The sequence below is a fragment of the Amblyraja radiata genome, chromosome 41 (assembly GCF_010909765.2).
Source record: "Amblyraja radiata isolate CabotCenter1 chromosome 41, sAmbRad1.1.pri, whole genome shotgun sequence".
Lineage (NCBI taxonomy): Eukaryota > Metazoa > Chordata > Chondrichthyes > Rajiformes > Rajidae > Amblyraja > Amblyraja radiata.
In genome coordinates, this window is record NC_045996.1 from 2,961,895 (window position 1) to 2,978,242 (window position 16,348).

Genomic DNA, 16,348 nt, shown 5'->3' on the forward strand with positions numbered 1-16,348 from the left:
TATTTGATATGCTTGCCTTCATAAGCCAGGACATTGAGTATGAGTTGGGTCTTCATGTTGCAGCTGCTCAAAACGTTTAAGCCGCATTTGGAGTTTTGTATCATTCTGGTTGCCACACCACAGGAAGTATGTGGCAGCATTAGAAAGATTGCAGAAGAGATTCACCAGAATGCTGCCTGGAATGGAAGTCTGTATTTATGAGGAGTGATTGGATAGGCTATGTTTATTCTGAGTGGAATGTAGGAGGCCGATGGATGACCTTATACCGTTTGGAAAATCATGAGGTGCTTAGGAAAGATAGTCCAAGTTTTTTCCCCAGGGCAGGGGAGTCTAGAAGTTGAGGACACAGGTTTAAGAGAGGAGAAATTTAAAGATACAGTCATAGTCATAGTGATATAGCATCGAAACAGGCCCTTCGACCCTATTGAGGGAGTGCAGCATAAGATTACAAGGTTAATTCCCGGGATGGCGGGACTGTCATTTGCTGAGAGAATGGAATGGCTGGGCTTATATGGAGTTTAGTAGGATGAGAGAGGATCTTATTGAAACATATAAGATTACTAAGGGTTTGGACACGCTAGAGGCAGGAAACATGTTCCCGATGTTGGGGGAGTCCAGAACCAGAGGCCACAGTTTAAGAATAAGGGGTAAGCCAATTAGAACAGGGACGAGGAAACACTTTTTCTCACAGAGAGTGGTGAGTCTGTGGAATTCTCTGCCTCAGAGGGCGGTGGAGGCCGTTTCTCTGGATACTTTCAAGAGAGAGCTAGAAAGGGCTCTTAAAGATAGTGTAGTCAGGAAATGTGGGGAGAAGGTAGGAACGTGGTACTGATTGGGGATGATCAGCCATGATCACATTGAATGGCGGTGCTGGCTCAAAGAGCCAAATGGCCTACTCCTGTACCTATTGTCTATTGTCTATTGACCCAACTTGACCACGCCGGCCAGCATCTCCCAATTACACTGGTACCACCTGCCTACGTCTGGTCCATATCGGGACGACAGATGGCACAATGGGCTAAGTGTTCGGCTGGCAACTGGAAGGTAGCCGGTTCGAATCCCGCTTGGAGTGCATACTGTCGTTGTGTCCTTGGGCAAGACACTTCACCCACCTTTGCCTGTGTGTGAATGTGCGTGAATGTGTGTGAGTGATTGGTGGTGGTCGGAGGGGCCGTAGGCGCAGATTGGCAGCCACACTTCCGTCAGTCTGCCCCAGGGCAGCTGTGGCTACAGAAGTAGCTTACCACCACCGAGTGTGACTGAGGAGTGAATGAATAATGCGATGTAATGCGCCTTGAGTATTAGAAAGGCGCTATATAAATCCCATCCATTATTATTATTATTATATCCCTCCAAACCTGTCCTATCCATGTAGACAAAAATGCTGCATGTACTTGTCTAACTGTTTCTTAAACGTTGAGAATATCCGAGCCTCAACTACCACCGCTGGCAGCTGGTTCCATACACTAACCACCCACTGTGTGAAAAGGTTACCCCTCGGATTCCTATTAATTCATTTCCCCTTCACCTTAAACCTATGTCCTCTGGACCATCACCTACTTTGAGCAAGAGACTCTGTGCATCTACCCGATCTATTCCTCTCATGATTTTATACATCTCTATATGATCACCCCATTTCTTCCAGCGCTCCAAGGAATAGTCCCAGCATACTCTCGCTATAGCTCAGACCCTCTAGTCCTGACAACATTGTTAGATTCACTGGATATGGTCTTGGAGAGGAGGATGCTCCTCAAACTGCAGAGCATCTTGGACAATACAGCTCACCCCCTCCATGACGCCACGGGTCAACCTGAGGAGCACCTTCAGCATCAGATTGTTTTAGTTTTAGACTTCAGAGATACAGCGCGGAAACAGGCCCTTCGGCTCACCGGGTCCAAGCCGACCAGCGATCTCCGCACACTAACACTATCCTACACACACTACGGACAATTTTTATTTTACATTTACCAAGCCAATTAACCTAAAAATCTATACATCTTTGGAGTGTGGGAGGAAACTGAAGATCTCGGAGAAAACCCACACAGGTCACGGTGAGAATGTACAAACTCCTTAAAGAAAGCATCCGTAGTCAGGATCGAACCCGGGTCTCCAGTGCTGCATTTGCTGTATGGCAGCAACTCTACCGCTGCGCCACTGTGCCGTGACTGGTTCCACCAAGTTGCCGCACAGAACGCCACAGCCAAATATATTTCCTGTGGCCATGAAACTGTACAACTCCTCCCCATTCTGTCGTAGAGTAGAATGACTCCCCTTCACCCTCCCCAATCTTTGCACAGCCCCAATCCTGGACTTTCCACTCATCACTATAATTTCATGTTACACGTATCTCGTTTTGTTTTATGTCTGTTGGCAGACCAATTTCTCGCCTGGGATAAATAAAGTTCTATCGTATCGCATCCTCGTAAATCTTAGGGGCATGTTTTCCACACAGACGGTGGTTATTATACATGAGCCATAGAACAGTCCAGCACATGAACAGGCCCATGATGTCCATGCCGTACAAAATGTCAGGTTAAACTAACGCCTCTGCCAGAACGTAATCCGTTTAGCTTCATTTCCTGCATAACCATTTGCCTATCTAAAAGTCACTTGAATGCAACTATCCTACTTGCCTCCACCACCATCCCGGCAGCGTCTAACAGGGACACTGCAATTGGCCCACTTATGGCAGAGGCTGCCGGAAGAGGTGTTGGTGGCAGAAACTTTCAAAATGTGTAAAAAGCCAGAACACATATTGGAAATGTGTGGAAGGATATGGGCCCAATTCAGGCCAATGGAATTAGCACAGAGAGGCATAATGGTTGGGATGGATGAATTGGGCCAAGTATTGTGCAGTACAATGACTCTCCCCATGAATGATGCCTGGCCTGCTGAGTACATCTGGCATTTTGAACGTTCAAACGTCGAGCACACCAGCAAAATCAATTTAACTTTACCTTTTCCAAAGGCAGGTATCTGCACTGGCAGGCTTATAACACCAACCAAGTCTTCAATGGGAACCAAGGATCGCAGGATAGCTCGGATTCTCAATGCTTCACCTTTGCCAGCTTGAATCAACTGTTGAAAAAGAGAAAAAAATTACAAACTAGCAAAAAGCCAGTTCTGGAAAAGCGCCTATTTCAAAATGAACCGGAAATCGTATTTTAGTCCACAGAGTCGAAGGCAGATAGCGAATCAAATTAACGGTACAGGAATTATTTCTTCCATTGAGTCTATGCCAGTTGAAACTGTACCACCAGCACATTTAAATAGTGCTGCTTATGTATCTAAGACAATCCCACCGAACCACACCTTCCAGTAATAATCTGTATGTTGACACAAAACTTGTGGCTTGTCAAGTACACACCCATGCACCATATCAATGTGTTGAAGGTTTTTGCCTGACCACACTTGCAGCAAGTGAACAAGAACATGTTCAATCTATTACATTTTCCTCACATCTACATTTCTCCATCCCTGGCACCATCTACATAATATCTCTTTTGGGTCCTATCCTATGCAAATACATCTTTCCTTTAAGTTGGGCGTAGAGTGGTGGATGGTGGGAGAAATGTATGTGTAGAGAGGACTGGTGGGCGGGGGGGGGGAGGTGTGATGAGGGGTTGTATTACTTTAAATGGAGAATTAATTTAAGTTATCCGAGTGGAACATGAGGTGCTGTTCTTCCTGTTTGTGAGTGGCCTCACTCTGGCAATGGAGGAGTGTGAGATAGAAAGGTCAGTACGGGAATGGGAAGGGCACACTTCCAAGTTAAAGTGGTTCGTATCCGGGAGCTCCAGCAGGCCTTGGTGTTTGGCAAAACAGTAACTTTATACTTGGTCTCGCCGATGCAAAGGAGGGGCAGGTGCTATATCTCCTGTAGTTACAGGGGAAAGTGCCCGGGTGGGGGTGGGTTTAGTAGGAAAGAAATAAGAAAACCAAGGAGTTGTGGAGAGAATGGTCTCAATGGAATGCTGAAAGGGATAGGAATGGGTAGGATGACCGATGGTGGGATCACATTAAAGGCGTCCAAAATGTCAGAGAATGTGTTGGATTAGTTATGGCAGGCGGCTTGTCCACTCCATTTTCCCAGAAAGACAAGGGTGAAACACAACGTACATTTCAATGTCAAATTCAAGCTTTAAATGTTTGGCTTCAGATTAATCTCTGAAGCTCAAAAACAAAGTCATTTGCTTGTTTTGACAGGACAGATCTGTTTCTTTTTGCTTTCATTTTAATAACATTTTACTTATCTTTCAAAGCTTTTACATAAACAGTTTTGGAATGAGAAAGAAAGATAACAGGCACATGTATAGGAGGGTGGTTCAACAGCAAGCTGCAATTGGTTTATCAATATTAGGTCATTGCTTACATGCATTTCTGGAGCACAGCGGCCCAATAGATCGATTAGTGCTGAATAGAAAGACATGATGGCATTCCCCAGATGGACACGATTTTCTTCATGGACCTCTTCACTATAGCTGCAATAGGTGAAAAGTATGTTATTAATCATAATAGAATATTCAATTGCACTTGGGCTTCGTTTCCTGTCGATGTACTGCAATACAACAATTATTCTACAGTTATTTATAAATCAAGGAGCAAGGAGAGTTGGATTCTGTGGGTGTGATGGTATAAATCTGTGCTTCCAAATAGCTTTACTGCCCACTCTGCATTGCTCAGGATCAATTTATTCACTTCTAAACTCTTAAATTAATAATGTGTACAGTCTATGTCTCCTGAAAGAGTGGGTGCGGATAATGACAATCAGTGCAGAACTATTCACAGTTTCTAGGTCATTTATCATTTGCATGGATCAAAACAAATTCTTAAAAAAGTTTATATGGGCCATTCACCAATTAAAGAAGCATTCCTATCATTGCTGTATAGAAACATAGAAACATAGAAAATAGGTGCAGGAGTAGGACCATTCGATATGATCATGGCTGATCATCCAACTCAGTATCCTGTACCTGCCTTCTCTCCATACCCCCTGATCCCTTTAACCACAAGGGCCACATCTAACTCCCTCTTAAATATAGCCAATGAACTGGCCTCAACTACCTTCTGTGGCAGAGAATTCCACAGATTCACCACTCTCTGTGTAAAAAATGATTTTCTCATCTCGGTCCTAAAAGACTTCCCTCTTATCCTTAAATTGTGACCCCTAGTTCTGGACTTCCCCAACATCGGGAATAATCTTCCTGCATCTAGCCTGTCCAACCCCTTAAGAAATTTGTAAGTTTCTATAAGATCCCCCCTCAATCTTCTAAATTCTAGTCTATCCAGTCTATCCAGTCTTTCTTCATATGAAAGTCCTGCCATCCCAGGAATCAGTCTGGTGAACCTTCTCTGTACTCCCTCTATGGCAAGAATGTCTTTCCTCAGATTAGGAGACCAAAACTACGCAATACTCCAGGTGTGGTCTCACCAAGACCCTGTACAACTGTAGTAGAACCTCTCTGCTCTTATACTCAAATCCTCAAATCCTTTTGCTATGTTTAATTATTTTCATCAGTTGCTAGGACACTGTCTGGAATGTCCTCCAAAACCATCAATGGGCAGCACGGATCCATTTTTTTCTCTAAATCCCTTTCCTTCAATAAGATACTCCTTGAAATCTATTGCTATGATCAAACATCTGGACCCCTGCCCTGTATTTTCTAACATGGCTTGATGCACATTTTTTAAATCATAAACTATAGCACGAAAACAGACCCTTCAGCCCAACTCATTCGTGCTGAGCGAGTTGTCTGCCTGAGCTGGTCCCATTTGCCTACATTCGTACTAAACCCCTCTAAACCTTTACCAACAATGGACTTGACCAAATACCCTTTAAACACTGTAATTGTACCTGCTTCCACTGCTTCTATTTGCAGCTCGGTGTATATCTATCCCCCAATGACTGTGTGGAAAAACATGTCTCTCATGTGGAAAAATGTGCCTCCCTTTAGATCTTTCACCTCCCATTAACCTATGCCATCTAACTTTGAACTCTCCCACTCTGGGGGAAAAAGACCATGGCGATCCACCGTATCTATGCCGCTCATGATTTTACGAAACTCTATAATGTCACCCCTTAGCTTTCTTCTCACCAGGAAAAATAATCTCAGCCTTTATTCAAAGCTCCAACAAATGGCCAATATCCATTGTGCCTTCTGAACCATGTTTTCGATATTTGATGTCACCTTCAAAGACCTAAGGACATGTAGTCCAAGATACTGCTGATCTGGAATACTCTGTAAGGCCCTTTCATGCATGTTCTATGTCCCAGCACCATTATGGTCCCAAAATGCATCACCCCACTTTTCAGTCGATTTCACCAACAGATCAATATCTCAGGCCGGCAATCTTTATAAAAGGAAATATATATATGCTATATATTTTTGCTGATTCAAATTAACGTTGTTTTCTTACAATTCCCGTCTACGGTCTTTCTTGACCGTTGGTCCATCACGGGCAGGATCCTCAGAAATCTTGATAGCATCCTCGATGGCCCCAAGTAAACCACTACCACCTTCACCTCGTAGGGCTGGCCCAAAGCATTCAGGGCGACGTATTAGCAAGCGCACAACGACATTGGCATTTTCTTCAACACTTTCACCTAAAATTACAAACCAAACACCCTGTTGGCAAATCAGTAGGAAACAGCAAGAGTTCCACATGCTTCTTATAATTACGACTGCAAAGCCTTTCATTACATTCTATGTTCATGTTCACTGTTTTCGAGGCATTAAACATTATATATGTATTCCCCAGTGCAACAAGGCTACAAACAAGCATAGTTTGTATTCCCTAGTGCAATAAGATTTCCTTTTCAGTCATGAAATAATTTCATTATACATCAGTTATGTCCACCAACAGGCAATGTTGCTTCTGTATTGAGTTCTGTAACACTATTTTAAACTTTTTTGCAGTACAAATGGAGATCTGCACTCAGAGGAGATTTTCAAATGAGATATATCAAATTGGGACCCAAGTTTGCTTTCTCGTGTAGGTGTAATTTATTCCAATGGAGAAGAGGAGATCAAGGGGATAAATAATGTAAAAATAAGTAAAGGGGTATATGGAAAAGCGGAAATCCGGTATTGAGTTAGCTACGATTGTATAGAAAGGTTGATCAGGCCTGATCCATTTCTACATTTCTGTGTTTATTGAAGTTGGGATAATTTGCTTAGAATTATCACTGATGCCCTCAGCTCTTGATCACAAACAAATACTGTCCTTTTATGTGTGAGTATTGTACATTTTTCTTTCTGCTATTCCAGATCAAAATGGGTATGGAAAAAAACATTAGTATTCAGGCTCGGTTTTGAGTCTTGGATCATAAGCAATCTTTATTGGGTAAGAATATGTGACAATAGGGCAAACCGACAGCCAACTAACCCTCAGGACATGTTGTATGATGATAGTTTTCGGCTGTTATATCTATGCAATTAATTTAGCTAATTTTGTGATATTCATGTACAAATTTTGGTGCCCAAAGGAATTTTGACTCCACGAAAAAGGTATTAAAATATAATTATTCAACTTTTTTTGAGATTTGCTCATTTGAACTACGCACCATTAACAAATACAGCAAAACGTAGAAAATCTAGATAGCGTTCGCCTCCAACAGGATTCCACCCAATATCTGGATATCCTTTTGCCAGAAGCATCGGGCAGCTTTGCAATCCACATCCCGCCAGGTATGTCACCACCTATTAATAGAAATAAATGGCAAAATCCAAAAGGGAATAATTTACAGAATAATTCATAGCATTCATCAATGAAAAAGACTAAATATCCCATGTAAGTGATGCACATCAAAGTATTCTGTCAGGCCTAAAAATGTACTTCCTGCTCATAGTTAGGACTGTTTTTTTTCATGATACTTTTGCTCAAATCTGTAATTGCTAACTGCACAATGAGAAACTGATCCATTACCAAAAAACTTTTAAAAATCCAGATACTAGAAATCTAAAGAGAAAACAGAAATTGTTAGGGATACTCAGTAGGTAAGGAAGCGATATGGAGAGAAAAAAGTTACCTTCTTACAGTTGATGGTCATTCATCAGGACTAGAATAAAACATGCGTGCTTTAATTTGGAAAATTGGCACACCCATGACTGTGTGACCATGTATAACGCCAACTTGTTCGTGATGATACTGTAAGGCTAGTGCTGGCCAGATTGATAATGATGAGATGAAGTACAGGAAATAAATTGAGAATCTTGTATCATGGTGACAAGCCAACAGCCTATCCCTTAATAAAGATCAAGGAGGAATCTCCCTGCCTGAGATCATCTGTTGCTGGCCCTGATTTGTCCTGTTTCTTTCTTGCTTCCAGTGTCCACCCCCCAAACCCCCCAATCAGTCTGAAGAAGTTTACCGACCCAAAATGTCACCTATCCATTTTCTCCAGAGTTGCTCCATGACCCATTGAGTTACTGCAGCATTTTGTGTCTAACCTGGCCCTTTATGTCAGCAAAAATTGGTTGTTGACATAAAGAAGGGATCAAAAGTAACATTAGCAAATTTGCAGATGACACAAAGCTGGGTAGCAGTGTGAACTGTGAGGATGATGCTATGAGGATGCAGGGTTACTTGGACAGGTTGGGTGAGTGGGCAGATGCATGGCAGATGCAGTTTAATGTGGATAAATGTGAGGATTATTATCTGAATAGTGTCAAGTTGGGAAAAGGGGAAGTACAACAAGATCTGGGGGTCCTTGTACATCAGTTACTGAAAGTAAGCATGCTGGTACAGCAGGCAGTGAAGAAAGTGAATGGCATGTTGGCCTTCATAACAAGAGGAGTTAAGTATAGGAGCAAAGAGATCCTTCTGCAGTTGCACAGGACCCTAGTGAGACCACACCTGGAGTATTGTGTGCAGTTTTCATCTCCAAATTTGAGGAAGGACATTCTTGCTATTGAGGGAGTGCAGCATTGGCTCACAAGGTTAATACCCAGGATGGCGGGACTGTCATATGTTGATAGAATGGAGCGGCTGGGCTTGTATACTCTGGAATTTCAGAGGATGAGAGGATATCTTATTGAAACATATAAGATTATTAAGGGTTTGGACACGCTAGAGGCAGGAAACATGTTCCCGATGTTGGGGGAGTCCAGAACCAGGGGCCACAGTTGAAGAATGCAATGAAATTTCTTCTCACAGAGGGCAGTGAATCTGTCCTATCTTAGAGGCTAGATCATGAGAAATATTTAAAATGGTGGCAGATAATTTTTTGTAAGATTAAGGAAGTCAGGCTGTAGAGACTTGGCACACAAGATGAATTGAGGTCTTGGGTAGATCAGCCATTATCATATTGAATGTCAGAACAGGTTTGGACCAGGTGACCTACTCCTGCTCTGTTCTTCCTATGTACATGCATAAAAGAAAGATCGGCATTACCCCAAACATGATCACACTACAGTTTTTGAGAAAACAATAGCCACAAATGGAAAATGTGTGATAAGTCAACTTTTTTTTCTGTGCAAAACTATGAACTTCACTGAATGTTTAAAGAACAAATATTACAGAAAAAACACAGGAGCTTCCTGATAAACAGCATCAAATTAATAGAATGGAAGGCAAATTACATGCAAAGTGCCATGTATTAATCTTTTGATCTAAAATTTCCTCTTCATTCCACAAACTATTATGGGGAAAAGTAATTTCTCTCAGTGAAAAGTGATATCACCTGGTTCATTATTGCATCTATTTGTTTATGCAATTTACACCTGGATCTGCATAAAACACTGTACCAATGTTGCACAAACTAAAAGATTTTTCTTGCAAATTGTAATACATAGTACTTTAATCCTATGTGGAACAATGTAGAACAAAGCATTATTTTGGAGGACACAGGAACTACAGATGTTGGAATCTTGAGCAAAACACGAGTGCTGGAGGACCTCAGCAGGTCGGGCAACATCTTTGGGGAAATGGACAGGTGATGTTTCAGGTCTGGATACTTCGACTGAGCATTATTTTTTCTTTCCTCTTACAACTTCACTGCTGCTTAGGTTTAGCGACTGATATTGATTGAATATGTATGGGTTCCATTACACCTTTATTACCTTTTCCATATCCGGTTCCCGCAGAGCGAGTGCAAGTTCATTATTGTCAATGCATGAAGCAGCTGCAACATCCAGTGGAGTAGAACCTCGCATTCCTGAGCAGAATCAATTTTAATAAATCAGTAGGCATCCTCGTTCCTCTGAGGTCAATAAGAAAAGTCAACTTATAAAACCATTGTAGTTTGAATCAAAATGTAAACTTAGTAATGCAACAGTTACCTACAACATTTACAGATTACAGCAACAAGCAATGTGACATGCACACCATACGTTTAATGTTCAGATCATAACAAATATCATAAAAACACAGGTATAACATGTATTTATCAATGTTCTGCCATCTTCCAATTCTTCACTGTGCTGCTAGACCCTCAATTAAAACCAATGGTTGATCCGTGTGGGCATTCTGTTTCTGTTTCCCATTTGGTGGACAAAATTCTTCTGCTGGGATCAGGTGCAACTAACAATCTGCTGGGATTGAAGGAACATTGTTCTTTCTCTGTGAATGACGATTATGATGTGTTTACTTTTAAGTTATCTATTACACCTTGTTCACATGCAACATCATGTTGATACAATGATGCAGATTTTGATGTCTTTGATGAGTGCTATCATTATATTTTGAAATTGACAAATGCTTCTCGAGTTTGCAAATGCTAACTCGAAGGTATTCAAAAGCTGCCATTACTGGATGTATCAATTTCCTTTGGAAATTAATAGAATCAGATGCCAAGCGGATCAATTTTATCCTTTTTGATGCAACTGGATGGCTTGCTTGGCCATTACGGATAACAGAAGGGTCAACCAATTACTGTGGATGTTGGTTGAGTGGCGCATGTAGGCTAGGCTCAATAAGGATAAATGTTTCCTTCCATGAAATACATCAATGAACCAGATGGATTTTTACATCTGTTGGTTCCATAGGTTTACTATAAAATCACTACCTTTATATTAAATTCTAATTTATTTAATTCACTGAATTTCAATTCCACAACTGGGATTTGATCTCATTTCTTTGGATTATTGTCCCAAAATCTGGATTACAAAAATTCTCGAGTCATTGAGTCATCCAGCACAGAAACAGGCACTTCGTCAAATTGTTCATGCCGACCAAGATGCCCAAATAAAGCTTGTGCCATTTGTCTGCTTTTGGCCCACATGCCTCTACACCTTTCTTATCCATGTACTGTACAAATGTCTTTAAACATTGCTTTTGCACCTGCCTCAACTATTTCCCTTGGCAGCTCGTACCATATACCCACTCCATTTGCAATGTGAAAACGTTACCCCTCAGGTTCCTATTAGATCTTTCCCTTCTCACCTTAACTTATGCCCTCTTGTACTTGATTCCCTTAGCTTTTTAATCCTATCTCTTCCCCTCATGATGTTATACACGTATACAAAATAACCATCATCCTTCAACGATCCAAGGAATAAAGTCCTAGCCTGCCTAATATCTTATTATAGCTCAGGCCCTTGAGTCTTGGCAACATCCTTGTTATCTTCTCTGTATCCTTTCCAGCTTTATAGCACCTTTCCTAGAGCAGAATGGCCTATAAATAGCACATTACGCAAAGTGCGGCCTCACCAACATCTTGTACCACTATAACACAAGGTCCCAACTTCTCTGTGTAGGAAGGGCCTGCAGATGCTAGTTCAAACTGAAGGTAGACACAAAAAGCTAGAGTAACTCATTGGGTCAAGCAGCATCTCTGGAGAGAAGGAATGGGTGACGCTTCAGGTCGAGACCCTTCTTCAGAGGGTCAGGCAGCATCTTTAGAGGAAAGGAATAGGCGGCGTTTCAGGTCAAGACCCTCCCAACTCTACCCATACAGCTTTACTGGACAACCCTTCAGTAAAGTCATCTTGGGCTATACCCATGATGTTTTCCTTAATCAGTCTAACAATTCCCCCGCCTCTGCTATCTCTCCTATAGCACCTGTACCCAGGAACATTAAGCTGCCAGCCGTGTCCTTGTTTGGCCAAGGTTCCAGAATGGGTATAGCGTCCCATTCACACGTACCTATCCATGCCCTGAGTTTATTCTACTGTTTAACTGCAAGGCCTCTAGTATTGAAATAAATGCAATTTAATAGTAAGATTAAACGAGAACTTACCAGTTTGAAGTTTGATCGTTATTTTATGAGGAGTTACGATGAGGGATTACGTGAAGAAGCCCGCCAGGCGCATGCGTGTCATTCTTCAAAGCAGCGGTGTGGAATCACAGATAACTGTAATGACTAAACATAGTAAGATTAGAGAAGAGGTACCAGTTAAGTATATGATCTGGGTGGGAGCGGAGGGCACGTAATCCCTCATCGTAACTCCTCATAAAATATAGATCAAACTTCAAACTGGTAAGTTCTCGTTTAATCTTACTATTTTACTTCGGAGTCACGTGAGTGACTACGTGAAGATTTTAAAGCTGTGATTTCATGCCGTGGAACGAGTCCATGCATCACGTCTGCCTTGACTGTTGGGAGGATTGTGTTAACATAATTTGGACATGAATTCGACATTGAAATCATAAAATTTTTAACACAAGTTTATAACCCCTTTATATGGGTTTAAATTAATTTACAGAACTTAAATTGTTTCTGCAAATGTTTCAGGTGTCATTACTGGTTTATTACAAATAATTGGAATGTTTTTCCCCTCCAGACCATCCTGCTGCCTTGAGGATTTGGTCCATTGGTACATCCAACTGTATCGCTGCCGATGTAGCTGCAGCCCTGGTGGAAAGAGATTTTTAAAATTTTAGTATCCACCCCAGCCTGTGTTTAGCAACTGTTTCAGCCATCTTGAGATGGTCTGGACCGTCACTCTTGGTGTGGTTGCTAGTGGCTGATAAAAAATGTGCCTTTTCATTGCCTCTTAGGATATTCGTTTTCTCCATGTGTAATGACAGATGTTTTATTATACACAGACGGTCATCTGTTGGGTATGACCTAATTGTATATAGAGGCCTGCTGATCCCTTTTTCTGTTCTGCTTACTATCTCATAAATATGAAACGTAATATTTTCCATTGAGAAAGTCATGTTGTCCAGTCTTGTTTTGCAGTGACTGTATCCTTTGTGCCGTCACCAATACCATTAGCATGACCGTTTTAATGTCAGTCTGTGTAAGGACAGAACTGTTGCTGGAGACCAATTCCTGAGCATCTTCAGGATTATACTCACATCCCATATATGGGAGTATCTGGTACTCCTCATAGGCTTTGTACCAGTGGGTCAGTCCCAACAGTGTAATGGTCTGTCCCCTGCCATAGGTAAGTCGATAGGGCACTTCTGGCGCAGTTGATGGCATTGTAACTGAGCCCCTCATCGTAGTGGAGGCCTGCCAGATATTCCAGAACAGATGGGATGTTCATGTCTCTGATTCCATGTTTGATACCACTGGGAACCATGGTTGTGTAGGCCAATCGGGTACTACCAATTCCAGATGCAGAGTCTGTTGTATTTCCTTAATACCTGACTGATGAGGCAGGAAAGGAGGGAATGCGTAAATAAACAATTTCCCCTCCCCTCCAATGCAGCGAAAAATGCATCTGTCGCCGCTGCCCCAGGGTCTGGTTCCTGTGTAACATAACTTGATAACTGGGACCTGGTCTGCCACTGAATTTAGTCTTCCTGGTAGATAAGTGGTTGATATCCAAATATCTTTCTGGAGACACCATTGCCAATTTGTATGGCCTGATTGGCACATGATGTCGATTTGTTTCCACCCTGTGGTTAATGTATGCTACCACGGTGGTATTGGTATTGGTGGCTCCGCACCAATTGTACTGGCATCAGTTTGTAGTACCATGGAAAAGGTTACTGACAATGCTTGGATAGGAACAAGGCTAGAGTTATCTATCCACCATTTTAGTTCCATTTTAGCCTGATTGGTAGTTTCACAGATCTGTCAAAGTGACCTGCATAATTTAGAGTGCTTGTTTTTTGCTCTCTGTATGTTTTGGTAATGTAGAGGTCCAAATTGTGTGGCTGGAAAGGCAGCCATCATTATGCCAATGACTTTGGCTACCAATCTGATGGATGGTTTGCTGATGTCAGTGAGGTTTTTATAAGCCTCTATTAAATCTGTAGCCTTTCCCTTAGGCAGAGTCACCGACATGTGAACTGAGTCAATGGTGAAACCCCAGGTAGTCCATAGTAGTGGGAGACGTTAGTTTAGATTTAACTGGATGAAATGAATCCCAGTTCCCCAAATAACTTTTTTGTGGCTGTTACAGTTTGTTTTGCCAATTCCAATGTTTTTGCACATAATGAGTATGTCATCTAAATATGCCATGACCATGTGTATACGTTTCTGTAGAAACGCTTGGGCTGGTTTCAAACATTTTTGTGAACAGCATGGGCTGATGATAACCCATTTGGCAGTGCTTTATACTGCTAGAGTTGTCCCATCCAGTTGAATTTAAGTAACATCTGTGGTCACCTCGTATAGGCACTGAATAGTAAGCATCTTTTAAAATGATGCTGGCCATTGAAGTAACCTTTGGGAATTAATTGTTAAGCAGTAACAAAGGTATCTATTTTGTTAGATCTATGATGATGCGATGACCATCATCTTTTTGTTTATATATTGGACACGAATTTTAATGGTTCGTGTTGAGTTTTCTCAATTACACCTTTTATGTAAAGCCGCTTCAGTTCAGCTTGCGCTTTTGATTTCCTTTATCAGAAAGCACGAACATTCGGTTCAGTATATGTTGAACTGGAGGGCTGTACTCGTGTATAAACTCTGTTGTATATCCGTGGATACTGCTTAAGATGTAGATATCGGTTGTTATCATGCTCCATGCATTCAGAAGAGAGTGTTATCTCCACCCAATCTCCGTGCCCACTGTTTGTAGGGAACCAGACCCACCTACCTCCATAGTTACCAGTGGCAGGTTTACCTTTTTGTAGGTTCTTCGCTGTTGTAGCGCTGGGGTCTGGATTTACGGTTTGGTTGGCATTGGAGGTCCCGCATCTTCCGAGAAGGCCGGTCTGGGCCATGGCCTAAAAGACTCATGTTTTTGAGTACCGGTCCTTCGAGCTTTCACCAGTTTTGCTGGTGGGTGCGTGGTGGTGCTAGGTTCCAGTAGGTTCTCTTGTTCCTGCACCCCTTGCACACTTTCTTCTGCGGACCCCTCTTCCAGGTCAGCCCAGAACTGACCCGCAGTGTTTCCCTCTGATGAGGTAGAAGCACTGTGCAGCCCTCAAAGAGGTACTGCTGTGGGTTATCATAGGGCCCACAGTGACCCGACTCCATGTCCCGGAGTCTATCACGTTGGAGCAAAGCTCCATACACCGCTTCATCCCGCTCCAGCGCTCTCGGGCGCTGGCCGCCGGCGGTGATTCAAAGTCGGACTCCTCTGAGTCCACGACCTTGTTTGTTTTGTGTCTAGCCTTTCCGCCCGGCCGCGTGGATCTGGCCGGTGCGGAGGCGACATCGGGCACAGCTGATCCCACTACGGGTGATCCAAGTGCCGCTGGCTGCTGCTGGCTGCCCGCTGCTCCACGGTCCTCCTCCCCAGCTTTGTCCTTACTGTCCTTCCGTGGAGTGGATATGGCCGGTGTGGAGGACATCTGTGCACAGCTGATTCCATCTAGCCACCAGCTTTGTCGCAGCCCATTTTTTCTGCACCTGCAATCAGCATAGAAATGCAAAAAAAAAAAAAAGACTGCAGCTCTTACCTGCAGGTCCATTGCTAAGGGTGAGCGTCATTCTAACCCGTCTGCTGCCGTTAATGACTGTCAAAGTCAACGGCCCCATTTGAATGGTCTCCCGCCCGGCCGTGGTGTTCTGGCCCGCGCGGGACCAAAAGTCGGCACTGCTCTCCTTATAACGGGAGATAAACGTGCCTTTGGCTGCTGCTGCCGGCTGCCTGTGACTCTGCTGTCTCCCCCAGCCAGCTTCACTAGCAGCACTGTGGACACTCCTTTGTCCAGCTTCCCCTCCTGTACAGACCTAGCGCGGGGAAACATTAGTTTTGCTCCCTCTCCCGCCCGGCCCGGTGCGGGAGCGAGTCGGGAGCGAAAGTCGGGCACAGCTATTCCCATTACGGGAGCCGACTCCGGCCGCAGCTGTAGTCTCCTGTTGCGCTTACTCCACCTGGCTTAGCCACGGCAGAAGCGCAATCTCCTTTTGTCCCCTAATATTAAAAAGGGGACAGAGCACAAATACAACCCACTGTCTTTGTGGGTTGTTGGCTCCGATTTCCTCCACCCATTTGGGGTGAAGTTTGGCTCGCTCCCGTTATGGGAGATAGTGGTGCCGACATCCGTTGCTGGCTGC

At 43.0% G+C, this 16,348-nt stretch overlaps 1 protein-coding gene across 7 annotated transcripts in view; it reads right to left on the reverse strand.

Moving 5' to 3' along the window:
• ryr1 (ryanodine receptor 1) overlaps window positions 1-16,348 on the reverse strand; it is a 604,017-nt gene that overhangs the window by 297,545 nt on the left and 290,124 nt on the right. For all 7 annotated transcript variants that reach the window (XM_033014584.1, XM_033014582.1, XM_033014581.1 and 4 more), the window contains 5 exons: window positions 10,062-10,156; window positions 7,565-7,700; window positions 6,418-6,604; window positions 4,373-4,481; window positions 2,958-3,078 (listed from right to left, as the gene is read on the reverse strand). In XM_033014584.1, the coding sequence (XP_032870475.1) occupies window positions 2,958-3,078; window positions 4,373-4,481; window positions 6,418-6,604; window positions 7,565-7,700; window positions 10,062-10,156 (648 nt within the window). The remainder of the gene's footprint in view (window positions 1-2,957; window positions 3,079-4,372; window positions 4,482-6,417; window positions 6,605-7,564; window positions 7,701-10,061; window positions 10,157-16,348) is intronic.